Here is a 25338-nt window from a genome sequence, read left to right on the forward strand (position 1 = left end):
GTGCGCTTGTGAGTTTGTGGGCCCAGTGGTGATTCCTGGGGCCCAGGTGAACAGCTGTAAATACCTCTGGAGAGCTAGGGGGATGCCAGTGGGGGCTTCATAGAGCCTGGTCACAGTCCCTGGGCCCCTGCATGCCCACGTGGGCCTGGTGCCTCAGGGCGGTACCTGTGAGGGCCTAGCCATGAAGTGGGGGTGAGGTCAGGGCTCAGGAATGTCCCAGTTAGCTTAGAGAAGCCCCATGGCCTGTAACACAGGCCTCCAGGTCTGGCCAGGAGCCCACCCACCAGCCCTCAGCTGCTGATCCTGGTGCTCAGAGCAATGATAAGTGGGCAGAAAGTCCTCGAGGGGCTACTGGGCTGCGTTTGCAGTTGGACGCGGGCCTGGAGAGTTGGATGGAGGACTGGAGGCTGTGGCCCTCAAGTCTTGTGTCCAGGAGACCCGCCCTTCCCGCCTGAGGTCAGTAGAGAGGTTGGGGCTTTTGGATTGGGTGTAGGACTCTGGAGGGAGGGGAGGGAGGGAGACCTGCGGAGGGGAGAGGGCTCACACTGGGGGGCGTTGGGGAGGATGGAAGGAGACTGGGACCTGTACACACCCAGATGCCTCAGCTCTCGGGTCCCACAAGGCCTCAGCATGTTAGCAGTGCTTCTGTGCCTTCCTCCTACTGCCCAGCACTCCTGGGGTCGTGCGTGTGTCCCAAGACCCCACCAAGTCCCTGGAATGTAGGATGGAGGAGCTTCGCTGAGGACAGTGTTGGTGTTGGGCTGCAGGGCCGGCCACCAAGGGGTGACCCCACTGCGCCCTGTCGGGGCCCTGCTTGAGCCCTGAAGTCTGCAGGACGGGTGACCAGAGAAGTCAGGACCAGGGCATGCCTGCAGGGAAAAAGGGCAGGTGACTTTGGGCTGGTGCCCGTGTCCTGGGTCTGAGTGCGAAGCTTGGTGTCTTCCATGTCATCTGCGGAGCTAAGCGCATGTGAAAGTCTCTGTCCCTGCGTGTCATCGTGCACACGTGTCCGTGTACTCCTAGTCGCGACTGGGCGTGTGTCCGAGTGAGGGACAATGTCCCCGCAGTCGGCCTCCTGGTGCCTGCTGGGGGCGCCAGTGCCAGGCAGGGGCGCAGAGCTCCCGAAAGCGGAAGCCGGGGGCGCGGCCGGGGCCGGGGGCGGGGCCTGTAGCCGCACCTTCGCGCCCACTCTGCGGAGCTGCAGGCTGAGGCTGGGAGGGGTGGGGGGCGAGTCTGCTGCGCTGCCTCACGGAGCCTTTTCCTGCCGGGGGGTGGGGGGAACGGCCCGCCAAGGAGGGCTGGGCCAGTCACGTGGGCCTGACAGCTGGGGAAGGGGTGGCTGGCGCCGGGACCTGCAGCGCTGAGACCCCCCAGCCTGCCCGACCGAAGCCGGCCACCCTTGGGCCACCCAGAGGCAGCCCCACCATGTTCTCCAGGAAGAAACGGGAGCTCATGAAAACCCCTTCTATCTCGAAAAAGAACCGGGCGGGAAGCCCCAGCCCGCTGCCCTCGGGGGTGAGTCAAGCCTCTGCGGGGAGCGGGCGGGGACCAGCGACTGACACCCAGCCCAAGGGGGATAGGGACGCCAGGAGGGGCCTGGGCTGGGCAGCACCATGCTGGGCCGGCGGGGGGCCCAGGCCAGCTACAGCCCCTACCGGGCTGGACGGCAGGGGCCACAGAGGAGAGGCCAGGACCTCCGTGTTCAGCTCAGGGTAGGGATGTTTTGGAGTGGCCACCGCATCCCCAGGGCCGGTTGTGGGGCCCAGGGAGTGGGAAGGGAAGGTACCTGGGTGGGGAAATGTTGGATCTGGGACACTGCAGGATGCGGGCTCAGGCAATTTGGGGGCTCCAGGAGCCTTTGAGAAGTGGGAGGGCTGGGCCTGGCTGTTGGGTTGAAGGTTTATAGGGCAGCAGAACTTGTAAGGGGATCTATTGGTACCGGGGCCTGGGGGTGTCTATGAAGATAAGAGGGTGTCTACAAAGCTTGGAGGTGTCTGTCTACAAGGCCCGGGGGTATCTGTGAGACTCAGGGTTCTATAGGACCCCTAGGGTACAGGAATTGTCAGAGGTGTCTTCACTGGAAAGTAGGTGCAGCTGCTGGAGCCTGAGGGGGGCCACAAGGGCTGTGGACCCTCTCCTGGCCCTCCCTACCCACACCAGGAAGTGGGGTGCCCCCTCCCCCACGCTCCCCACAGGCCACTCCCCTGGCTGTGGTTAGGGCAGGACCGTTGTTTGTGAAAGCTCTAGGGAAGGGGATGTTGGGTAACAGGTGGGGGGGGCTACAGTTCCAAATCTCAGCCCTGTGACCTCTGGCCTTTGACCCTTGTGGGGTCAGAGGCTGAAGGTCCTCCAGGGCCCCATTTCATTTCTGGGGAAACTGAGGCAGCATCCAAGCTGGAGCACCCCCTTTTACCAGCTTCCCCCTCCTACCCAAGGAGCTGCCCAGGAAAGAAGGGGCTGATACTGTGTTCCCTGGACCAAGCCTGGAGCCACCAGCCGTGTCCTCGGGCATCAAGGCCACTGGCACACTCAAGCGGCCCACCAGCCTGAGCCGCCATGCCAGCGCAGCCGGCTTCCCGCTGTCTGGAGCCGCCTCCTGGACATTGGGCAGGGGCCACCGAAGCCCAATGGCAGCTGCCAGCCCAGGCGAGCTGCCTACAGAGGGCCCCTCCCCTGATGCCGTGGAGGACATCTCCCACCTGCTGGCCGACGTGGCGCGCTTCGCTGAGGGGCTTGAGAAACTCAAGGAGTGTGTGTTGCGTGACGGTGAGAGCAGCAGGGACACTGAGGCCTGGGATGAAGGCAGAGGCGGACACAGATCTCTCTAACCCTTAAGGGTCAAGAAAGGATGTAGGGGGGGATTTGGAGAGGCTCAGAAGAGGATTGCAGGGAGGGCTGTGCAGAAGTGGCCATGACAGCTAAAGCTCTGAGGGATGTGTAGGAGTTTGGTGTCAACTAGGAGGGAAAGGCAAAGGAATGTCCTGGGTGCAGGCTGAGAAACAGAAATAAGAATGCAGTGGGGGGGGGCACGGTGTGGGGTGTAGGAGGTGTGTGAGGATGACTGCATCCTGAGGGCTGTGGGGAGGCATAGATGGTGTTAGAGCAGGACAGGTGGGAGCAGATCTGCGTTTTGAAATGACACGGACTTGAGGTTTGCTAAGGTCTGGGTGGAGAGAGGTTCTGGAGGGACAAAAGCCTGGATGGGGACATCAAACGGCTGGAGGTGCTGGGAGTGAGCCGCCCGTGGGATGGCAGTTCCGTTTTCTCCTCCACGCGGCTGCTGACAGCCCAGCTTCCTGCTGAGCTATTTTCATCTGCTTCCTGTTTGTCCCTGGCAGCCCGGGCGGGCACCTCGTGTGCTGCCTGTGCTGCCTCCAGCGCCCACCGGCTGCTCCCGGAAACCACAGTGCCAGGGTCGGGCCAGTGCCCTGGCCCGCACCCTCCTCCCCCCCCGCCGCCCCTTTTACAGATGATGAGACCAAATCCCCAGCAAGGCCCTGAGCCCCAGCTTACCTGGCCGGCATCCAAAGCCAGGGTTGGACCTCTGCACCTTAGAGGGCTAAGGAGGGCTCTGCCGCAGGGCCCTGTCCCTGCTGGGAGGGGTGGGAGCCCTGGAGGTTATCTGGTCCCAGGGGCTGGGGCCGGAGCTGGTTTCCTGGGGAAACTCTAATCTTGGTTCCTTTCCGATCCTGGCGCTTCTTTGGAGGCCTGGCCTGGGCGGGGCTCTGCCCACAGGCGTCCTTCAGGAGGTTGGAACTGGGCAACCTGGGCGAGGCCCCCTTCCCTGCGCCTGGAGGGCCACCCGGCCCAGGAAGCCCTCGTGCGCAAAGGGTCTGGGTTCCAGTCTTGAAGCTGCCCCTGCCCTGCCCTGACACACTGCCAGGGCCCCTTCCCTCTTTAGACCTCGTGTGACTCGTCTGTAAAACAGCCCCACAGGGTCGCTGAGACTAACCAGGTGTCTAAAGCATATGGTCATTGTTGCGGGGCCCAGGCCCCAGCTTGGGGACACCTGCACAGGCAGCCCAGGAGGCCGCGGGCGCCGAGGCGTACGTAGATAAGACGCGGTAGATGGGGGTCCCTTTGCCCCTTCCCGGGACCTCTTCACACCCCAGGCTTGGGCTCTGGGCCTCAGTTTCCCCGCTGGCCCTCAACCAGCCACACCTGGAATGGCGCTGCCTCAGGTCTGGACTCCTGCGCTACACGTGCTGGGAGCCAAGGAAGCCGGCCAGGGCGAACGGGACTCCAGGGCGGGGTTTTCCTTAGTGGAGGCGGGGCCTCCAGACCAGCCGGAGCCGGTTTGGCCACTAGCCCGCCGCCAGAGACCCCCAGAACAGGCAGTCGCCTGGTCCCACGCCTTCATGGTCTCTGCGCCATGTGTATCTGCGGGACGGTGCACCCGGCGCTGGACGAGGGCTCTGTGCGTTGCCGCGCGGGGACCCGAGGTGAGGGGAGGGTGCCGGGCGCGGGGTCCCCCAGCCCCACGGGGAGCATGTGGCGCCCAGGACATTTGTGTCCCGCGGGCTGGGTACGCAGCCGCTGCTGCGCGCTTGCCTCCGCCGTGCCAAGTTGGACATCTCTGGACTTTGCAGGGATCCCGCCTGCCATCAGCTTCCCGGGTAGGGAGGTACTGCAGGGACCTTGGTGGCCAAGACCCGGTGGCGCGAGGGGCGGGGTGTGTGGAAGGAATGTCCAGGGAAGGGGCGTGGCCTGGAGCCCTGAAGCCCCTTCCCACCTCCGGGGACTCTGGCAGCAAAGATGCGCTCGGGCTCCTGGAGGTCCCAGGCGGGCGGACAGTGCCGGGCAGGATCTTTGGCTGGTGACTCCGCAGGCCTCTCCCCAGAGGTGGCAATCAGAGGGGGGTCCCCAGTGCTAAAATGGGGTGAGGCACCTATTTTCAGAGTTTAGTTTTTTGAATATTCTCATGGCCGTCAGAGGGTCAAAGCTGTCTGTCCTGCTGGTCGCCAGGTCCACTCCTGGGCTCTGTCTCTGGGCATTCTTTCACCTTGGCAGCATCGGTACACTTTGCTTTTTTAAAAATTGTTTTTATTTTTAACCGAGAACATTTTAGAAGGGCATTTAAAGCCACATTCCAGCAGGCAGATCTGACCATGACCCTCTGTCCTCTAACACCTTCTATGGTTCCCTATTGCCCTAGAGATAAAGCCAGGCAGGGCCCTTCTGTCTGGTGTTCTGATGCCTTCAGAGGTAATGGGAAAGATTTGTGCCTCAGTATTCTTGTCTGCAACATGAGGATGATGATGCCTGTCTCGTGGGGTGGCTGCGGGAAGAGAGTGAGATGACAGGGTTGCTGGGGGCCCAGTGCCCAGGCAGGCAGAAAGGGAGAGGGCTGGGCAGAGCTTTGAGCCGTCCTAAGGTCTAGGGCAGGGCAGGGGCCAGGTGGGCTTCATGGAGGAATGGGCCCGGGACTGCGGCTTGAAGGAGCAGCGGCAGTTTCCTTTCTGAAGGGACAGGAAAAGCATGTTCTTAGCAGAAGGGACTGTCTAAGCCAAGGTCTGGCCTTTGCTGAGGTAGCCAAGAGCCCAGACAGGGACAGTGCCCCACCCGAGGTCTCTCAGTGAGCCCTGGACATCTGCCCTCTCCCGCTTCTGCCTCAATTTCCCAATCTGGGGACAGGAGCTCTGAGCAGGAGGGAGGAGGTAAACAGACTTTCACCGGGACCAGGCTCCTACCCCCCTGCTCACACCAACTCTGCCCAGCAGAACTCCTTGAGGCCCGCCGGCCACTGGCCCATGAATGCCTGGGCGAGGCCCTACGTGTAATGCGCCAGGTCATCTCTAAGTACCCGCTGCTGAACACTGTGGAGACGCTCACAGCTGCTGGCACCCTCATCGCAAAGGTCAAAGGTCAGCCAGCTGAGACGGGCAGCAAGGGCTCTCTGGCAGGGAGGGCTTCCTGGAGGAATGCATGTTTGAAGTGGGTTTTGAAGGATGCATAGGAGTTTGACAGGCACAATGGTTCCTTGATACTCGCTCCCCCTGGGCTACGGGCTCCCCTCAGTGAGTTGCAGAGAAAGCAACCTTCTTGTCCCTGTCCCAGCCTTCCATTACGAGAGCAACAATGAGTCAGACAAGAGGGAGTTTGAGAAGGCGCTGGAGACGATCGCGGTGTCTTTTAGCAGCACGTGAGTGCGGGAGCCTGCAGGGCGGGCGTGGGGGGATGTGGGGGCCTCTGTTCTTCTTGATGCTGACACCCTGGCCCTGCAGTGTGTCTGAGTTCCTCATGGGTGAAGTGGACAGCAGCACCCTTCTGTCAGTGCCTCCCGGGGACCCTGGCCAGGTGAGTGTCCAGGTGTTCAGGTCACAGGGCATGGCGAGTCACCCTGCGTCATCTGTGGACCTCAGTTTCCCCCTCTGCCCAGGCGGGCCATAACCGTCCCCTGCAGGGTGGTGGGCTCAGCACTTGGCGGGTCTCACCTGTGCCTCCCTCCCCTGTAGTCCGTGGAGAACCTATACGGACAGGGCAGTGAGGGTGCCGCTCCCAGCACTGAGGACTGCGACGCGGGTAAGTCTCCACCGCAGGCAGGCACCTGAGTGGCGGGCTGGGAGGTAGAGGGCCAGGCCATAGCTGAGCGGGCGTCCCCCCAGGCTGCCTGGCCCCCGAGGAGGTGGACATGTTGCTGCAGCGATGTGAAGGGGGTGTGGATGCCGCGCTGCAATATGCCAAGAACATGGCCAAGTACATGAAGGACCTCATAGGCTACCTGGAGAAGCGGACCACCCTGGGTGAGCGCCAGGGGAGCCCCAGCAGGATGTGGCAGGGCTGGGGTGGGGAGGGGGTTTGGGCGGGTTGGGGTTGGTGAGCCTCCGCCCCGCACCTCATACCGCTCCCCGGCCTGCAGAGATGGAGTTTGCCAAAGGCTTGCAGAAGATCGTGCACAACTGCAGACAAAGCGTCATGCAGGAGGTGGGGGCTGGCCGGCACTGGGCAGGGGTCCCTGGGGCCTGGGTGTGAGTCTCAGCCCCCCTGTGAGGGGCCCGAGAGCAGGGGCTCCCCCTATACCATGAGGCCAACGGTGGGTGGGTGGGTGGGTGGCTGCAGGGGCCAAGGAAGCAGTGGGCTCGGGGTGGTGGGCCACCCCCATCCCTCTCCCTGCCTCAGTGACCACTGCCCCACCCCGCAGCCCCACATGCCACTCCTGTCCATCTATTCGCTGGCCCTGGAGCAGGACCTGGAGTTTGGCCACAGCATGGTGCAGGCAGTGGGCACGCTGCAGACCCAGACTTTCATGCAGGTGGGCTGTGCCCAGGAGGGTGGCCTGGGCAGGGGGTGACACCAGGGCCCCCGCTCACAGCCTGTCTCTCCCCAGCCCCTGACCCTGCGGAGGCTTGAGCACGAGAAGCGCAGGAAGGAGATCAAAGAGTCCTGGCACCGTGCCCAGAGGAAGCTGGTAGGGCTGGTGGTTGGGGTGGGTGGGGTGGGGCAGCTGGCACAGGCACAGCCTCCTGAGTGCACGTGTGGGGCTGGCTATGGCCCCGCAGGCTGACCTGCTCCTGGCTCAAAGATGCTCTGGCTACACCTGCAGTCCCAGCTACTCAGAAGGCTGAGGCAGGAGGATCTATTGAGCCCAGGAGTTGGAGGCTGCAGAGAGCTGTGATGACACCACGGCACTCTAGCCTGGGCAACAGAGCAAGACTCTGTCTCAAAAAATAAAAAACAAAGCAAAAACAAATACTATTGCCATGACAAGCTTGTGTCCCCATCTTACAGACATGTGAGGATTTCTCTTGGATCAGTGCCCAAAAGGGAATGGCTGCACCCAGGGTGTGAGTGTACGAGCTACCTTCCCAGGCCCTAGCAGTGCCTTTCCTCTTTTGTGAACTCTCAGGTCCTCTCCTTTGTGCACCTTGGGTTGGACCGTAGCTTATTCTTATTGATTTCCCAGAGCTCTTTACATATGAGAGAATACCCTTAATGATGTGAGTTACAGACTCCCCTACCCACCACTACCCCTGTGTTTATTGTTTGACTCTTGATTTTACCTATGGCCTATTTGCCAGGTAGAAACCACTGAGTGTTAGTAGTAGTTGATTGTCAGTAGTCTAACACTAATAGGTTGATTGTTAGTTAGTCTTTTATGGTCTCTGAGTTTTGTGTCACTCATCAAAAGGCCTTCCCCAATCTGGGATTATTTTGGAAACTCTTCCCATGGTTTCTCCTAGTACTTGTGTTGGTTCTTGTCTTTATGTGTAAGTCTCTGATGGTGTAGGTTGTGAGGTGTGGCCCTCCCGAAGGCCCCCTGTTTTTTGACTAACTGCTGTTTCTGCCAACTCTGAGAGTCTGACTTCCTGCCTGCGCAGCCTCTGTTTTCATCTGTGAGAACGGAAGTGAAAGAGACAGTGGCTTGAGACATCAGCCTACTCCTGCAGGGGCTGGTGGAGGTGTCAGTGCCTCAGCTTCCCAGCCTGTCAAATGGGCACCCCAAATGCCCCTTCCTCATGGGGTCCCACTGTGGGGGCCATCTGGGCTGATGTGGGTGGGAAGAAGGGCGGGAAGAGGCTGGGAGACCAAGTCCTATTGCAGGACAGGATCAAACCTGGGCCCCTCACTCCCACGTCCACAGCAAGAGGCAGAGTCCAACCTGCGCAAGGCCAAGCAGGGCTACATCCAGCGCTGCGAGGACCATGACAAGGCCCGCTTCCTTGTGGCCAAGGCCGAGGAGGAACAGGCAGGGACCGCGCCTGGGGCGGGCAGTACGGCCTCCAAGACCCTGGACAAACGGCGGCGGCTGGAGGAGGAAGCCAAGAACAAGGTGAGGCTGGCGGGGAGGTGGCCACGGAGGGTCCCAGAGGATGAGACTCAGGGGTGGCATCTCTTGGGGTAATGTGTGAACTTTCCCACTCCAAGCCTTTGCCCGGGCCGTGCGTCCTGCCAGGAATGCCCTGCCCACCCTTCCCTGCATGGCTCAGCCCTGGGATGTCTGAATCAGGCCTGGCAATGCCCCGGGGGCTGAGCCTGCCTGTGCCCGCACCCACCCCAGGCAGAGGAGGCCATGGCCACGTATCGCACGTGCGTGGCAGATGCTAAGACACAGAAGCAGGAGCTGGAAGACACCAAGGTGACCGCATTACGGCAGATCCAGGAGGTCATCCGGCAGAGCGACCAGACCATCAAGTCGGTGTGTGCCGGTTCCCACCACCAGGGTGTGGGGGGCAGCTGTTGGTCCAGCCTCCTGACCCTGCCGCCCTCACGTGCCACCCGTAGGCCACCATTTCCTACTACCAGATGATGCACATGCAGACGGCCCCGCTGCCCGTGCACTTCCAGATGTTGTGCGAGAGCAGCAAGCTCTACGACCCAGGCCAGCAGTACGCCTCCCACGTGCGCCAGCTGCAACGCGGGGAGGAGCCAGATGTGCACTATGACTTTGAACCCCATGTCTCCACCAACACCTGGTACTGCCGCCTGCCCACCCGGTGCCCACTGTGCACATCCATGCCCTGGGGAGCTGGGCTTCTCACCTGTCACGGGGCGGGCAAAAGGACCCTCTGCCACACCACCAAGGCCCCCACTCCTCATTGTTCCTCCCATCAGGTCCCCTGTCATGCGTGCTCGGAAGGGGAGCTTCAACGTTGGTGATACTGCAGGGGCAGACACTGCCAGCAGCCCCCCAGAGGAAGGTGGCTCCCAGGACGGAACACTTGTCAAGGATCGCAGGGGTAAGTGTCCGGCGGGGCCCAGGGGTGGGTGCTGGCTCCCTGTGTTCCCTTCAGCCCTTCACCAGAGATGCCTCTTTCCTCAGGTGGGCGAGGACACCAGGTGCACAAGTCATGGCCGATCTCGATCTCAGACTCAGGCACCCTGGACCCCAGCACCAGCTCAGGTGAGGACCCTGGAAGGTGGGCTGGGATGGGGAAGCTCCCAGGCCTCAGTGGGCTCATCATGCATTGGGGGTGATAGAGGGTTCCAGATGGGCCCCCTGGCTGGTCCCTCCTGGCTCGGGGTGTCTGACAGCTCTGTTTTCCTGCTCAGGGGACTTTAAGAAGTTTGAACGCACATCCTCCAGTGGCACCATGTCATCCAACGAGGAGCTGGTGGACCAGGAGGGTGGTGCAGGGGCTTCAGCCTTTGAGCAGGGTGAGGGTCCCCTGACCCGGGTGTGGGGAGAAAGGAGGTTTGGACATGGTCTATTGGCCTGGCCCTGACCTGCCCGGGTGACACTGGCTGCCCGTCCTTCCCCCAGATGATCTCAATAGCATGGCCCCTGAGCTGCCAGCCATGCCCAGTGGGCCCTTCCGCAATGTGGGGCTGTCCAAGGCTGCGCGCACCCACCGGCTCCGGAAGCTCCGTACGCCTGCCAAGTGCCGGGAGTGCAACAGCTACGTCTACTTCCAGGGTGCTGAGTGTGAGGAGGTGAGTGGGGTCCCCAGGGGAGGGCTGGCACCTTTGGGGTGCCAGGCACCAGCTGGCCTGTGTGCTTTCAGGAAGGTCCAGCCCAGAACCGGGAGTGAGTGGGAAGCTTTTGGGTGTGTAGGCATCTGGAAGGAGGTGTAGGGGGGGTGATGGGGTGGGCTCTTTCAGGTTTGGGGGCAGGGTTGGCTCTCTCTGGTGCAGAGAGCACCCTCCCCAGGGCATCTGGGGAAGAGTGTCCCAGGAAGGAGGTGCAGCTAGTGCAAAGGCCCTGGGGCTGCCACAGGAAAACCAACAGGCGGGAAGAAGTGGAGGCCATGGGGTGGAAGTGCCATGTGCAGGGGCATGGGGGGCCTCAGGGGTCAGCGCTGGCGGGTGGGGGCATGGCCCGGAGCTCACTCCATGCCTGTCCCCCACAGTGCTGCCTGGCCTGCCACAAGAAGTGCCTGGAGACCCTGGCCATCCAGTGCGGCCACAAGAAGCTGCAGGGCCGGCTGCAGCTCTTCGGCCAGGACTTCGGCCGGGCAGCACGTGGCACCCCAGACGGTGTGCCCTTCCTGGTCAAGAAGTGCGTCTGTGAGATCGAGCGACGAGCTCTGCGCACCAAGGTGATGCCAGGTGCCCAGGGGGTTGTCCTGGGGGCAGGAGCCAGGAGGTGGGTGTGGGCTGAGGACGAATGCCCCCCGCAGGGCATCTACCGGGTGAATGGGGTGAAGACGCGTGTGGAGAAGTTGTGCCAGGCCTTTGAGAACGGTAAGGAGCTGGTGGAGCTGTCACAGGCCCCGCCCCACGACATCAGCAACGTCCTCAAGCTCTACCTGCGCCAGGTGAGACCCGTTGGAGGTGGGCAGGGCAGAGGCCTAGCCTGAGCCAGTGCCTGGAAGGGGCGTAGCCATGGCAGGAGCAGGTGACACTGAGTGGGGCGGAGGAAGGCTGTTGTGGGTGGGTGGGGCTGAGGCTAGGGGCATGGCCAGGCCCACCGACCCCAGCTCTAACCCCTTGTCCGCAGCTGCCCGAGCCACTCATCTCCTTCCGCCTCTACCACGAGCTCGTGGGGCTGGCCAAGGACAGCCTGAAGGCAGAGGCCGAGGCCAAGGCGGCCTCCCGGGGCCGGCAGGATGGCTCCGAGAGCGAGGTGGCTGCTGTAGCTATGGCCTGCAGGCTGCGGGAGCTCCTGCAGGACCTGCCACCTGAGAACAGGGCCACGCTGCAGTACCTGCTGCGGCACCTGCGCAGGTGAGAGCAGGGGCCAGGGTGGCAGGGGTCCCCCAGGGCCGCTCACGTGCACCCCCTCATGCTCCTGGCCCCCCAGGATTGTGGAGGTGGAGCAGGACAACAAGATGACCCCAGGGAACCTGGGCATCGTGTTCGGGCCCACCCTGCTGCGGCCTCGGCCCACCGAGGCCACTGTCTCCCTCTCCTCGCTGGTGGACTACCCCCACCAGGCCCGCATCATCGAGACCCTCATCGTCCACTACCGCCTGGTCTTTGAGGAGGAACCAGAGGAGGCACCCGAAGGCCAGGTGAGGACAGGGGTCTGGCCAAGAGCCGTATGTGCGGGTGATGGTGAGGGCTGTTAGGGGCAGTGGTGGTGGTCTGTTTGACCAACGATGGGGAGAGAACTGGTCTGGACAGAACCCATTTTGTTTGCCAGGTGCCTCCTAAGCAAAGAACTGGGAGAGCCTCGGGTGGTGCAAAGGCCCTGTGGCCGCCCCTCCACTCTCTGGCACTCACATCAGACCTCTCTGTCCACCACGCCATTGCCTGCCACTGCACCCAGCTGCTGGGTTTCACTTTCAACCTCTCAGGCCTCCCTTTCTAGGAATCGTGTCTGTCTCATTTCCTGAAAGCATCTTGCCCCCTTCTCCTGTCTTCAAGTCTTCCTTATATTTCTTTATCTGTCTTTCGGCAGCTCTCACATGGAGGGAGGCAGCTTCCTGGGTTTCCTCCTGCTCTGCTTCATTGGATGAGCTCTGCAGAAGCCCAGAGTGGGTTGAGGGGTCAGAGTGGCTCAGCCTCCGATAAGAGCCGACTGTTGGGGCCAGGCCTGTTTACATTAGTGTGGTGGGTCGGCCTCAGCAGGAGTGGTGTCAGTAACGTTTAGGGGGTTGTTTCTTTTGTTAATTTATCCCTGGCCCCTCCCTGACCTCTCCCTGACCTCTGTTCTGCCCCTTCAGGGCGGGTCCTTGGACCCACAGGCTGAAGTGGTTGTCCAGGTGCCGTACCTGGAGGCGGGCGAGGGGGCTGCCTACCCACTGCAGGAGGTGGAGGACGGGGGAGAAGGTGAGTGCATGTGGTCACCGCTAGGCCTGTCACCTCAGTGGCCCTGGAGGAGGCCAGGACATTTTGCCAGTGGGTGCATGTGCCTGGTGACAGTGTTGTGTGCACAACAGCTGGTTGGTCCAGGTCGCAGTGCCCGGAAGCCGCATGTTCTTTGTCTGCCGTGAGGACCACATTTGTTAAATGTTCATTCTTTTTCCTTCACTCTGTTGCAAACAAGCAAAGCAATGCTTTTTCGAGGTCTACACTAAGAAATGGGCACCTTGAACGTCCAAGTGATGCCTCTGTGTGTTGTCTCTAGAGATACCAGGTGCCAGGCTGGGCTAAGCATGTCGCCCGTGGGCGTGTGCTTTCCAAGGGCAGGGACGGGCTTGGTTGGAGAGGGGGCCCCAGGATTTGATTCACGTGGGGCTGTCCTCACGGTATCAAAGGTGGCTGACCTGGGGCCTCCCTCTGGTCATGGGACACCTCTCTCCTCCCCCATCCCTCTGCCTTAGAATCCCAAGTTGCGTCCAACGACTCAGACTCGGAGCTGGAGGAGGCCTCCGACCCGCTGTCGTCGTCAGGTGCCAGCGCCCTGCACCACTTCAACTTCCTGGAGAAGCAGGAGTCCGAGGCCAGCTTGGAGGAGGGTCCCTGCAGCGGCAGTGGCAGCGAGGAGCAGCTGGAGGCTGCGGCCCGGGAGGATGAGGATGAAGATGAGGATGGCCCAGCCCGACGGCTCTCTGCGTATAACACCAACCAGTCCAACAACGTGGCCCAGGGCTGGCTGCCCACCGTGAGACTCCGCGGCGGGTGGATCGCACTGGGAACCTGCCGGGAGAGGCAGCCGGAGTTTGTCTGAGCTGGGGCAGTGTGGGGCCCACGGCCAGCTTCTATCCTGCCGGCTCCAGCCCCTCTGGACCGTCCCTGGCCCAGGGCACACCTCACCCACACTGTCCTGGGGTTGCTGCTATGAGCACCTGGACTCAGCCAGTCCCGCCAGCCCACAGAACAGAGAGGGCAGTGCTGGCCACCTCCTCCCAGAAGCATCCAGGAGCATGAGGGTCAGCGATGCTGTGGGGACCCCACACACCACCCCGTGCCCCAGAGCTGAGCTAGAGTGGAGGACTTCACTCTATCATCAAGTAGCCCAGCCCTGTTGTAAGCGCCCACAGGGCTGTGTGTGTGTGTGTGTGTGTGTGTGTGGACGGAGGAACCTGTCTCTGCTCAGCGCTCCCCTCACTCCCCCGGGACAGCAGGCCCAGCCCTGCCCTCACCGTCCGCCGTATGGAGCAGATGTGCTGTCTGGGGTGGAAGGCCATTCCGGAAGCCGTGGATGGGGGTAGAGGCCAGCCTTTGGTGTGGCTTCCCAGGTCGCAGGATGGCTGGGCCCGCACAGCAGCCTTGGGATGCCTTCGCTTTTTCAGAAAACCAGGCTCAGACACCTGGGGTTTAGGTACATGCCACTTACAGGTCACATATAGTTCTTTGACATGCACGTTTACTTTGCTTAATAAAGTTTTTAATCTGGTCTCTCTCCTGTGGTGGCAGCAGCCTTGGAAGAAGAGGCTGGAGGGCTGCAGAGGGCTCCTCGGCAGCTCCTGGGAGAGGCTTGCAGGGAAGAGATCCTGCCAGAGCCAATGAAGTGGGTGAGCCCGGGTCGTCTTCGGACAGGCCATGCAGATTTCTCATGTAAACTTACAGCTCAGGGCCATCTGACAGAACTTTCCAGATGGCAGGTACATTCTCCATCCTTGAGGTCCTTCCTGTACACCAACCCCAAGTGGCCACCAAGCACTGGAAATGTGGCCAGTGCACTTGCAGAACTGCATTTCAAATTTATTTTCTTTTGAGCCAGGCATGGTGGGGGCACCGTAGTCCCAGCTACTCGGGAGGCTGAGGCAGAAGGATCACTTGAGCCCAACAGTTTGAGGTTGCATGATGACGCCACTGCATTCCAGCCCGGGTAATGGTGTCTCTAAAACACTTAACCCAATTAAATGATAGGCAAAGGATCTGTATGGACATTTCTCCAAAGATACACAAATGGCCAACAAACACGTGAAAAGACGCTCAGCCTCATCAGCCAACAGGGAAAAGCAAACCAATGCCATAAGGAGAAACCACTTCACCCCCAGCTATAATGAAATAGATATACAATAAGCACTGGAGAGGTCGTGGAGAAACTGGACCCTCACACCGGCTGAGGGGATGTAACCTGGGTGCAGCTTTTGGGGGAGTCTGGAGGGGGGCTCCTCCAAAGATTAAACAGTCACCACATGACCAGCAGTTCCACTCCTGGGTCTTCACTGGAGAGAAAGCAAAGCATGTGTCCACACACAGACCTGCACATGGGCATTCACAGCAAGCAGCAGGTTCACAACAGCCAAAGAATAGAAAAACCCAAGTGTCCACCAATGAATAAACACGCGTGGCACATCCAAACACTGGAACATCACTCAGCCATGAAAAGGGACGAGGCTCCAACACAGACTACAACATGGATGGACCTTGAGGACATCGTGCTCAGTGAGAAGCCAGACACAGAAGGACACACAGTGTGCGACTCCGTCTGTATGAAACATCCAGAACAGGCAGATCCACGGAGACAAGATGTGGACTCGTGGTCACCAGAGGCTGGGGGAGGGGCTTGGGTTTCCATGTGGAGTGATGGGAATGTCCTAGAACTAGATTTGAGGTGATGGTTGTAAACATACGCACGCATTGCTGGGTATGGTGTACACACCTGTAGTCTCAGCCATTTGGGAAGCTGAGGTGGGAGGATAGCTCGAGCCCAGACTGGGTAACAGTGACAGCACCTCTAAAAAAATTAAAATTCAGGCCGGGCGCGGTGGCCCACACCTGTAATCCTAGCACTCTGGAAGGCCGAGGCAGGCAGATCGTTTGAGCTCAGGAGTTCGAGACCAGCCTGAGCAAGAGCGAGACCCCCGTCTCTACTAAAAATAGAAAAAAAATTATACGGACAGCTAAAAACATATATATAGGAAAAATTAGCCGGGCATGGTGGTACATGCCTGTAGTCTCAGCTACTCGAGAGGCTGAGGTAGAAGGATTGCTTGAGCCCAGGAGTTTGAGGTTGCTGTGAGCTAGGCTGACACCACGGCACTCACTCTAGCCCGGGCAACAGAGTGAGACTCTGTCTCAAAAAAAAAAAAAAAAAAAAAAAAAAAATTAAAATTCAAAACACACACCAATTGCACAAGAGTGAATCCTATATGACACATGAATTGTATCTTAATAAAGCTGTTATGAAAAAAATAAATAAATACCTACAACTGCTCTTAAGTAAGGTAGGCAAGGCCTTCTGAAAACAAACACTAAGGGAGAAAAGTGGACAGTCTGATCCCAAACTTGTATGCAAGAAAAGCCACATGAACAGCCGCACACCAGAGAACTACCCCAACACCGCGTGTGCGGGAAGAGACACAAAGATACGCTCACACCTGCGCAGACCCAGGAAGGGCAGAGGAGCACTGAGATGGGAGGCCACACGGCGGGGGGAGCCCTGGGGCAAACCAGGGCTTCTGAGAACTGAGAGGATGACCAGGAGCCCACCAAGCTGACCTTGTGTGCTTAGGGCGAGGCCACCCACTGAAAACCTAACTCAGCCTTGGTTTTTAAAACAAACACATTTATTAACTCAAAATATCTTAAAAGTTTGGAAATATCCAACATTCTACAGCAAGTGAAAACTCCAAATGAATTGTAATCGCGAACGCTGCTGACCTCAGAGTGCTCACGGGTTCAGGCCACACACACACACACATACACACACAAGCGTGCGCGCCTGTGACCCAAACCTCAGCCCCTGGCAGGCGAGCCAAGGGGTGGGGGATCAGCCAGGTGTCAGGGCCCTCTCAGGAGGGAAGATGAGGCAATAGGGGGTGAGAGCCTGGAAAGAAACAGCGGCTGGCAGGAGATGCAGACCCCAAGCCCCCCTGCGGGGGAGTCAGTGCAGACTGGGCAATGACACAGTACTGCCACGTGGCACCAGCTGCCCCCGCTGTCCTCCCCGCTGGGGTCTTGTCCCTCCTGGGGCCCTATCCCTTGAAGATCCACAGGTGAATCAAGCAGCCAGGCCCTGGGAAACCTCACACCAGGAAAGGTGAACAAGGTAGTGGCCACCTGCCTTGAAGAGTCCAGAAGAGCAGGGGTGAGGCTTGGGGAGGATTAGACTCCCGCAGAGCAGGGCAGGGGCATCCGTCCTTAAGACAATAGTGGTCGCTGTCTGTCTGTCCATCTCCGGGGCTGGGCAAGAGAGAAGACTGTCACAGGAGCTGGGCAGACCCAGCTGGACAGGGCAGCCCCACACCCACCCTGCTGAGGACAGCAAGGCAGGCCCGGAGAAGAAAAGGCACTGGCCACGGTGCAGGAAGGTGGGAAGCTCACTTGTGCTCAGTAGCCACACAGGCGTGGACAGTGGCCTTGTCCTCAAAGGAGGCTGGACCACAAGGCCACAAAGAGGACCGGAGCTTCAGTGTTGGGCCTGGTCTGTGCTCCACCCCTGGGCTGCAGGAGCCGTGGGGCAGCCTGCCAGGACACCACCTTGGGGCATGGATGGGGTGGGGAAACCCAGGGGCACCAAGGGAGGCTCTGGCCAGGCACACAGGCTGTCCTCCTAGGTCCCAGGGCCCAGGGGGGCCATTCAGGAGGGTGGGCCTGAAAGTGGCCCTCCTCCCCGAGTCTGAGGTCTCTGAGCAGGTTTCTAAACCCTCTTCTAGAAAGTATACCTCTCACTACTGTGTGGGTGAGGGAGGGATTCCTACTCCTAAGGTGGACGGGAGGCTGGGGGCAGGGAGGCCGTGGGCGTTAGGACCCTTGCTTCCTGGGCACAGGAGCCGAGGGAGCTGGCATGCAGGCTGGGTGAGGGCTGGGAGTGTCGTGGGAGTGCTTAGCGGCCTAGGGGACCGCACTGGGCCCCCAGAGTCAGAACCTCAGCTGGACCAAGGCCTCCTGAACACAGACGGGGAGTGTCTCAAGCCCACCATCTCACCTGTTGAGGGTGGGGGCTACTGGACCAGCCGGTAGGTGATGTACCTGCCCGCCGTCTCACTGGGCCGGATGATCTTCACCACCTGCGAAGTGGAAGACTAGGGCTGGGGACTAGGGCGCTGACAGGTGGCCCTAGGTGTTTACACTCTTCTCAGGGCCCTGGTGGCCCTAGTCATAAGAGGGGGGCCTGGGGGTGTGGCCTGAGTGCCCCTCCAGGCTGCTGGGGAGGGATAAAGCCTCAACCCCCAGGCAGCCAGCTCAGAGCAGCTGTGGGCCCCCCTCCCAGCAGGGGCTCTCACCTGCCCACGCTTTATCCCAAAGTAGCGTGCCACGGGGTCTCCCGCCTGGATCCTGGGCAGCTGGTTCTCACGGAGTTTACTGGGAAGCACTGTCAGGGAAAATGCCTGGCTGGGCTGTCCCGGGGGCGGAGTGGGGTGTGGGATGCTAGAAGACCAGAGGACAGGGAGGGGTGGCCAGGGCACCAGGAAGGATACTATCGGGCCAGCAGCTCCGTCACCTCCTCCTTGGTCATGACGACATGCTCCGGGACCAGCTGCCGAGAGAGGAACCCACCAGCTGTCACCAGGGCGGAGACAGACCCTGCCGGACTCCCTGGGTGGCCATCACAGCCCCAAGATACAGGCACAGAGGCTGTCCTACTAGGTTCCAGGGCTCAGGGGGCCACTCGGGAGGGTGGGCCTGAAAGTGGCACTCGTCCCCCAGTCTGAGGTGTCCGGGCAGCTTTCTAAACCCTTTTCCCAAGATGGAAAAGACGGAAACTGGGTGGGAATGGGGGTGCCAAGGATGAACCACAACTGGGTGCTTGGGGGGTGTCTGCAAATCTTCTGGGCTGAGCCCCACCCTGACCCTGACTACCATGTGATTGGGGGCCGGACCCTGCAGTAATGAGCCCCCTGGGCTTCTTATACAGACACCTGGGACCCAACCAGGGACACGGTCACCTCGACTGAGGGTTCTTCCTACCCGGTCAGCTGCACTAGGCCCCCTCCCCACCCCTACCCCTCCTGACTGTGCAGGCAGGGGCAGGCCTGGGAACCTATATTTCTAGCAAGTTCCCAGGTGCTGCTGCAGGCCTGGGGCCACCCTGACAGCCCTGCTGCCCTAGCCCCCAGATTTATCTCCAGTGTCTTCCTGTCCACTCCCAGACCCCGTGTCTCCTCGGCCCCAGTGAGGGCAGGGCCAGGTTCCCCCGGACGCACCTCATGCTCTGTGATGTTGATGAGCAGCTCCTGCTGCAGAAACTGCTCCAGGATGTACTTGGGGGCCATGTCCACCAGAGACTGGAAGAGACAAGACCCTCACACATGGCCAGTCAGGGCAGCTCCCCCTTCCAGGCCAGTGTCCCCAAGACAACCCCCATTCCCTTTCCTCCCTGAAGCTAACCAGGATTTATTCTTATGCCTGAACAGGGTGTCCCATGTCACACATCAAGAAAACCCCACCCTTGGCCGGGCGCAGTGGCTCACGCCTGTAATCCTAGCCCTCTGGGAGGCCGAGGCAGGTGGATCACTCGAGGTCAGGAGTTCGAGACCAGCCTGAGCGAGACCCCGTCTCTACTAAAAATAGAAATAAATTATCTGGACAACAAAAAATATATATAGAAAAAATTAGCCAGACATGGTGGCACATGCCTGTAGTGCCAGCTACTCGGGAGGCTGAGGCCGTAGGATCGCTTAAGCCCAGGAGTTTGAGGTTGCTGTGAGCTAGGCTGACGCCACAGCACTCACTCTAGCCCGGGCAACAGAGTGAGACTCTGTCAAAAAAAAAAAAAAAACAACCCACCCCTGTATATTCCTCCGTATGGAAGAGTGCCTCCTACCCCCGGCCCCTGGGCCACGCCTCAGGTCTCCACAGCCTCCTGAGGGTGGCTGGGGACTCAGGCTCTTTTCCATCTGTCAGACTGCTCAAATGGGTTGTCCTCACAGCTGGGGTGGTTCCCTGTTGTGTGACCACGAGAACTACGCAGCTAGGTGGGCCAGGGACAGAAGTGCTAGCCTGTCCACCCACCCAACACACCCTTCAGCTCAGTTCTGTCCAACAGACAGATGTGGACAGGCCACCTGCAGGCCTTGTGCCTTGGCTTCTCCCCTCACTCAGCAAAGAGGGTGGGGCACACCGGGCCCCCACTGGGTGATGCCTCATCCCTGTCCAGACAGGACAACTGCTCAGAGGCCCAGTGGACAAAGAGCCTCTGAGTCCCTGAGGCCACATGACCACCTTGGAAAACAGCCTGGCATGGGGCCACAGGAGGCAGCAGCCAGAAGAGGAAGTGAGGCATGTGGCAGAAGTGGCCAGGGCTTGTCATAAACACTGGCCACTTCCTCCAGGGGACCTCGACCTGGGCCCCAACATGAGGCTTGTGAGCTGCCAGCTGGACGCTCCTCTGGGCAAGGAGGTTCCTGAGGACATGAAGCTGGCTGAGGGGAGGCAGAGGTGCACCCACCTGCTTGGCGGAGGGCGTCATGCCCTGCTGTACCACGATGAGGGCGCGAGTGATGTTCTCCTCCTGCATGCGCTGGCAGTACACCTTGATGGTCTTAATCCCCACCTTGGGCTCCTCTGGGGACAGAGTGTGCATTGGCCTGACTGCCAGGGACCCTGCCTGCCGCCCCCACACCCTGTTCCAAGTCATCTCGGTTCTAGCCCCGACTCACATCAGCTACTTCCACGTTGTGCAAAATGAGCCTGACCTGCAGGACCCCAGGGCAGTGAGCTGACACCCTACAGCCACCCAGAGACCAGAAAGTGAAGCAGAGACCTCTGACTCCAGGGAGACCCCTGACTCCGGCAGGCAGGTTCTAGGGAAGTGGGTGATTAGGCACCAAACCCTACAACAAAGCTGGCCTAAGGGAGACAGGGCCCTGTCTGCTGGGCCACACAGGGGAGCAGGTGGGTGCTGGGGCCCAGTGGGGAGGTCCCTAGGGTACTCTTGGCTGGAGAGATGACTCAAGCAAGGAAGGAGACGAAGGAAACAGACACTGGAAAAGATGCTGACCCTCATAGGAGTCAGAGGTCAACAGCATCACCCACAGCAAGGAGGAGAAGGGGAGCTTTTCTCCCAGGCTGGTGTAGACTCTGGGCCACGCAGCAGGTGGGTGCTACTGGACACCTGAACACGTGCTCAGATGACTTCACCATAACCGTGACCTCTCAGGGACACACTGCTGCCGCAGACCAACAGGGGAGGGCCCTCACCCGGGAAAAAGACGAACATCTGGTCAGTGGGGTCGTCATTGTGGGCCACCAGGACGGTGAGGTCTGTGCGCCGCGGCCGCCCTTCACTGGGCTTGTCCCCAAACTGGGCTTTGAACTCCTCCAGTGTCTGGTCCAGCTCATCCTGGGTCACGAGGTAGCCACGGTCGTGGCACAGCTGCAGAGAGAAAGAGCCCGCTGACCCCTAGGCAGAGGGGAGGGCAGCAAGAGCTCCTGCCTGAGTGCTAACCCTTCAGCCCAGACGTGGCTGCCACAGAGGACAGACCAACAACAGCAACCTGGCTGAGCACGTCCTGTGTGACACTTTCTGGTCCCTACAGCCACCCCACGGGATAGGACTAGTGTGATCCAGAGAGACTCACAGAGATGACCCGCTTGACTGAGACCATATGGCCTCACGGGAACCCGGCCAGGACTAAACCCAGCATGCACATTCAGCCCTCTCAACCTCTCTCGAAAACTCCTAAAGACGGGCTGACAGTGTTCAGGGGCCTGAGAATGGAGAATCAGGCCGTGGAGGGCTTCACTGAGGAAAAGGGCAGTGGTGGAGGAACGGGGGGCGGGGTCAGGGTAAAGTAAAGGCTTCCCTCTTTCTTCGTTGGGTCCTTTTCCAGCCCACCCAACGAGCCCCAGGTCTGAGGCAGGACCCAGAACGAAGGGCTCTCAGGCATTTGCCCGGTTTTCACGCCAGGCTGCGCTTGCCAGCTGCCTCCACGTCCAGCCCCAGTTCGGCCGCTGCCTCCCAGTCACAAACTGCCCCAGCCTCAGGGGATGACAACAGGTCCAGGACAAAAGAACAAAAAGCGCAAGCGGAAAACAAAGCGGAGGAGGGTCTGCGCTGCGCCCGCGCTCAGGCCCCCGCTTTCCCTCCCGTCTCCGGCCTCCGCCGGGCCCTCGCCCCTGCGTGGCGCCGGCTCGGGCGGGCCTGGCAAGCCCTGGACGGACCCGGCACCGGGGTCCGGGGACGACCTCAGGGACCCCCTTCTTCGCCCGACCGTCCGCTCTAGACGCTTGGGCGGGGACAGGAGAAGACCCTTCCCCGGGCCTTTGCACGCGCCATTCGCCCCCCCACGCCGCGTTCACTCCGCTGGGCGCCCACGCGCGGCACCTGCATGATGGTTTTGCGGATCTTCCAGAGCCGGTACGTCTCCTCCTCGTCGTCCATGGCCGACGCCGCTCGCACCCGCTGCGCATGCGCCAGTCAGGACCCGCGCGGACTGCTCCTGTGCCGAAGCCCGCTCAGGCTTTTATCCCGCCCCCGAGTAGGGCTGTCGGTGGCGAACGCCTGAATGCAGCGACGTCTGCAACCGGCGGCGCCGAGGGCAGCCCGATCCTTCAGAGAGCAGGCGGTTGGCTGCACGAGACTTTCGTCACTTCCGCAGTTTTCGCATGGCTTTGGGAGTTGTGGTTTTCGCTCAACTCTCCATGGCGGGCAGCAGTTTAGAGTCCCAGGGACGGAGGGGAGGTCTGGGAGGGGAAACTGAGGCTTGGGCGGAGTCGGGGACTGCTCGGCTCCTCGGGGCGATCGAGGAGCCTAGTAGGCACACTGTAAATATTTGTGCATCACATTGTAGGGGGTTCTTGGTCGGCTCTGGGCCACCTCCAGGTTAATGCTTGCGAGCCTCAGTTTCCCCCTCTGTGGAGTGGAGATAATAAAGTGCCCCTATTGAGAGGGTTCACTGAGTATCTGGGAGAGAGCGTGGCATAGCTCCAGGCCCCTATGACGGGCTCCGCCCTCTGTCCCCTCCCTGGCCGGGGAAGCTCCCCCACCCCAGACCGTCGCATCTTTGCTGTGCTCCTCACCTTGTCCCCAAGTCCATGAAAGAGGCCGCCCGGCCCAGTGCCCGCTGCCTTAGAGTGATCAGCAACTTCTCATTCAATGACACATCCATCCAACTAATTAAGCATTTACTGAGCCGCCCACAGGGACTGTGAACAGAACAGGACAGGCACCCCTTGCACTCCAGGGAAAGAGCATCAAAAAAACAGTGAATAAATAAATGGTAGCCAGGTGCAGTGGTTCACGCCTGTAATCCCAGCACTTTGGGAGGCCAAGGCAGGAGGATCGCTTGAGCCCAGGAGTTGGAGGCTGCAGTGAGCTGTGATGGCAACACTGCCCTCCAACCGGGGCCACAGAACAAGACCCTATCTCAAAACAACAACAAATAAATGACAACGTTAAAAAGTGACAATTCTGTGGCAAAAGACAGCAGGCTCAGGGAGGTGGGGAGAAGGGGAGGCCTGCAGTAGGAAATGGGAGCTCAGGGAACACAGCTAGGACAGCTTCAAGCAAAAATCTCCAGGAGGAGAGGGAGGGAGCCTCGGGGGTGCTGGAGAAAGGTGTGTGGGGCAGAGGGTATGGCGGGGCAGAGGCCCTGAGGCTGGACTTGCCTGATGTGTTGCCAGCCAGGCAGCCTGTGCAGGGAAAGGGCAGAGTGGTGAGGTGCCCCAGTCAGGGCAGTAAGCTTGGTTTGTTTTTTTTTTTTCCAGCCATTGCATTGTTCGGAGCTGGTGTGTTGGGAACCAACTCTTGGGAGCCAGGGCAAAAGCAAGAAATCAGGGAGGGGGATGGGGAGACCTCCTGGGCAGAGGTAGGGGTGGCTTTGCTTAGGGCTGGGGAGAGCTGGGGCAGTTTCTGAAGGCAGAGTCCACAGGGTTGCAGATTTAAGGCTGGGGAAGGATGAGAAAGCACTGAGAGTAGGGGGAGAGAGAGGAGGGGAGAGGGAACAAAGCTGTCCCTTACAGAAGTGGGAAGATGAGGGGTGCCAGGGGCAGATTGGGAGTGGGTTCTTGGATGTGGTGAGTGAGGGGCTCCTGGGGGACCCCAGGGGCCGACATGGCAGCAGTGCTGGGATAGGATTCTGGAGTTCAGGGCAAGGTCTTAGAGATGGATGTGTGCGTGTTGTCAGCACATGATGGAGATTAGAGCCCCGAGTTGGACAAGGTCCCTGGGTAGAGCAGAGTCCAGGGCCTGAACCCAGCCTGGCCAATGTTCTGAGGGGGAGGGGAGGCTCAGCACAGACCCTGGAGTGGCCACTGGAGTTCTAATCTAGGCTGCGTGACCTCAGGCACATGACTCCACCTCTCTGTGACTCCCTTCCCTCCCCGCTGCCTTGTAGAGGGGCAAGAACAGCACCCACTTCATAGGGTGACTGGCTAGTCCCTGCAGTGTGCTCAGAAGAGCACCTGGCATGGGTGTTGCATAACTGTTCCTTATATAGAATAAGGGGAGGGAGGTTGCCAGGTGTCCTGGAAACCAGGTGAAGAAGGTGTTGGAGGCCCAGGGAGGGAACAACTGCCAAATGCCACCAAACTGCCAAGCCGGCCTGAGGATAGAGCAGGGGATTAGCCAAGCAGAAACTGCTTGTGACCAAGAAGAGATCAGACTTAGGGAAGGGGACAGAAGCCTGGCAGGGGGCTGATTTACAGGAGGAAAGGAATTGGACCTGTGGCCTGGAAGCACACGGTGGGGTGGGGGTGGGGCAGAAGCTGATGCCGGACGGGGGCAGGGCTAAGGAGTGGACTTTACTACGATGGGAGAAAGTGTGTTGGGATTGATGCAGTTATGACCCAGGAGTGCCGGGCAAATCGGGGGGTGGGGCCTGATTAAGAGAGGTCGGGCCCCAGCCAGGAGGCAGTGACCCTGTGGCCTCTGGGTTTCCTCACCTGCAGCCCCCAGCACTAGGACTCAGGGTGGCACCTGCTCCTCCACCCCCACATGCTGCACTGCTGGCAGAGCCCAAGGCCCTGAGGCAGGGCCACCGTCCATACACAGGATAGGAGGGGATGGAAGATGGTATAGCTACTGCGGAGGGAAACAGCCTGGTGGATCCTCAAACAGTTACACATAACATCGCAAGATGACCCAGCAATTCTACTCCTGGATAAATGCCCAAGAGAAATGAAAACATACGCCCACACAAAAACTGCTACAGCACTGCAACCCAAAGGGTGACAACAACACGCACATCCATCCATGGATGAGTGGACACACATGATGTGGCCCATCCACATGTGGAACATCACTCAGCCATGACAAAAGATGAGGCTTTGACACAGGCTGCAGCGTGGATGGACCTTGAGGACATCGTGCTCAGTGAGAGACGCCAGACACAGAATGACACACAGTGTGTGACCCTGTTTATATGAAATGTCCAGAACAGACAGATCCACAGAGACAGGAAGTGGATTCGTTGTCATCAGGGGCTGGGGGACGGATGGGGAGTGACTGCAGATGGGGAGTCATGGGGCTTCTTCTGAGATGATAAAATGGTTCTGGAATGAGATGGAGTCATGGTCGCACACCATTGTGAATATACGAAAAACACTAAATTGTACACTTTAAAGTGGTGAATTTTATATTCTGTGCATTTTATCTCAATTTCAAAAACTTTTTTAGAAAGAAGAAATCAAGCCACAAGACAGGCCCTGTCCCTGTCCTTCCGGGAGCTGGGGGCTGCT

The 25338-nt window shown here is 59.9% G+C and overlaps 2 protein-coding genes across 5 annotated transcripts; one reads left to right on the forward strand and one right to left on the reverse strand.

Annotated features, from left to right (window-relative positions):
- The first annotated feature begins 144 nt into the window (after window positions 1-144).
- On the forward strand, window positions 145-14163 carry ARHGAP45 (Rho GTPase activating protein 45). 4 transcript variants are annotated; one of them, XM_045542680.1, is made up of 23 exons: window positions 145-456; window positions 2436-2766; window positions 5721-5864; window positions 6058-6142; window positions 6225-6297; window positions 6456-6522; window positions 6606-6743; window positions 6860-6924; window positions 7142-7252; window positions 7328-7408; window positions 8582-8770; window positions 8999-9136; window positions 9223-9413; window positions 9553-9677; window positions 9761-9841; window positions 9991-10095; window positions 10202-10371; window positions 10788-10976; window positions 11058-11195; window positions 11378-11604; window positions 11681-11891; window positions 12546-12651; window positions 13146-14163. In XM_045542680.1, the coding sequence occupies exons 1-23, from the start codon at window positions 319-321 to the stop codon at window positions 13490-13492; spliced, it is 3450 nt and encodes a 1149-aa protein (XP_045398636.1). In that variant the 5' UTR covers window positions 145-318; the 3' UTR covers window positions 13493-14163. The 4 variants fall into 4 exon arrangements, with proteins under 4 accessions (XP_045398636.1, XP_045398652.1, XP_045398643.1 ...); XM_045542696.1 differs by lacking the exon at window positions 145-456 and adding an exon at window positions 1261-1515; XM_045542687.1 differs by lacking the exon at window positions 145-456 and adding an exon at window positions 1599-1712.
- Window positions 14164-16261: 2098 nt separating this feature from the next.
- On the reverse strand, window positions 16262-22109 carry POLR2E (RNA polymerase II, I and III subunit E). Its single transcript, XM_045543487.1, has 8 exons — window positions 21986-22109; window positions 20860-21034; window positions 20108-20223; window positions 18864-18944; window positions 18138-18196; window positions 17943-18021; window positions 17645-17726; window positions 16262-16899 (listed from the first exon to the last, which is right to left on the reverse strand). Exons 1-7 carry the CDS (start codon window positions 22040-22042, stop codon window positions 17661-17663), a joined length of 633 nt encoding a protein of 210 aa, XP_045399443.1. The 5' UTR covers window positions 22043-22109; the 3' UTR covers window positions 16262-16899; window positions 17645-17660.
- Between the last annotated feature and the right edge of the window lie 3229 nt (window positions 22110-25338).

The sequence above is a fragment of the Lemur catta genome, chromosome 1 (assembly GCF_020740605.2).
Source record: "Lemur catta isolate mLemCat1 chromosome 1, mLemCat1.pri, whole genome shotgun sequence".
Taxonomy (NCBI): domain Eukaryota; kingdom Metazoa; phylum Chordata; class Mammalia; order Primates; family Lemuridae; genus Lemur; species Lemur catta.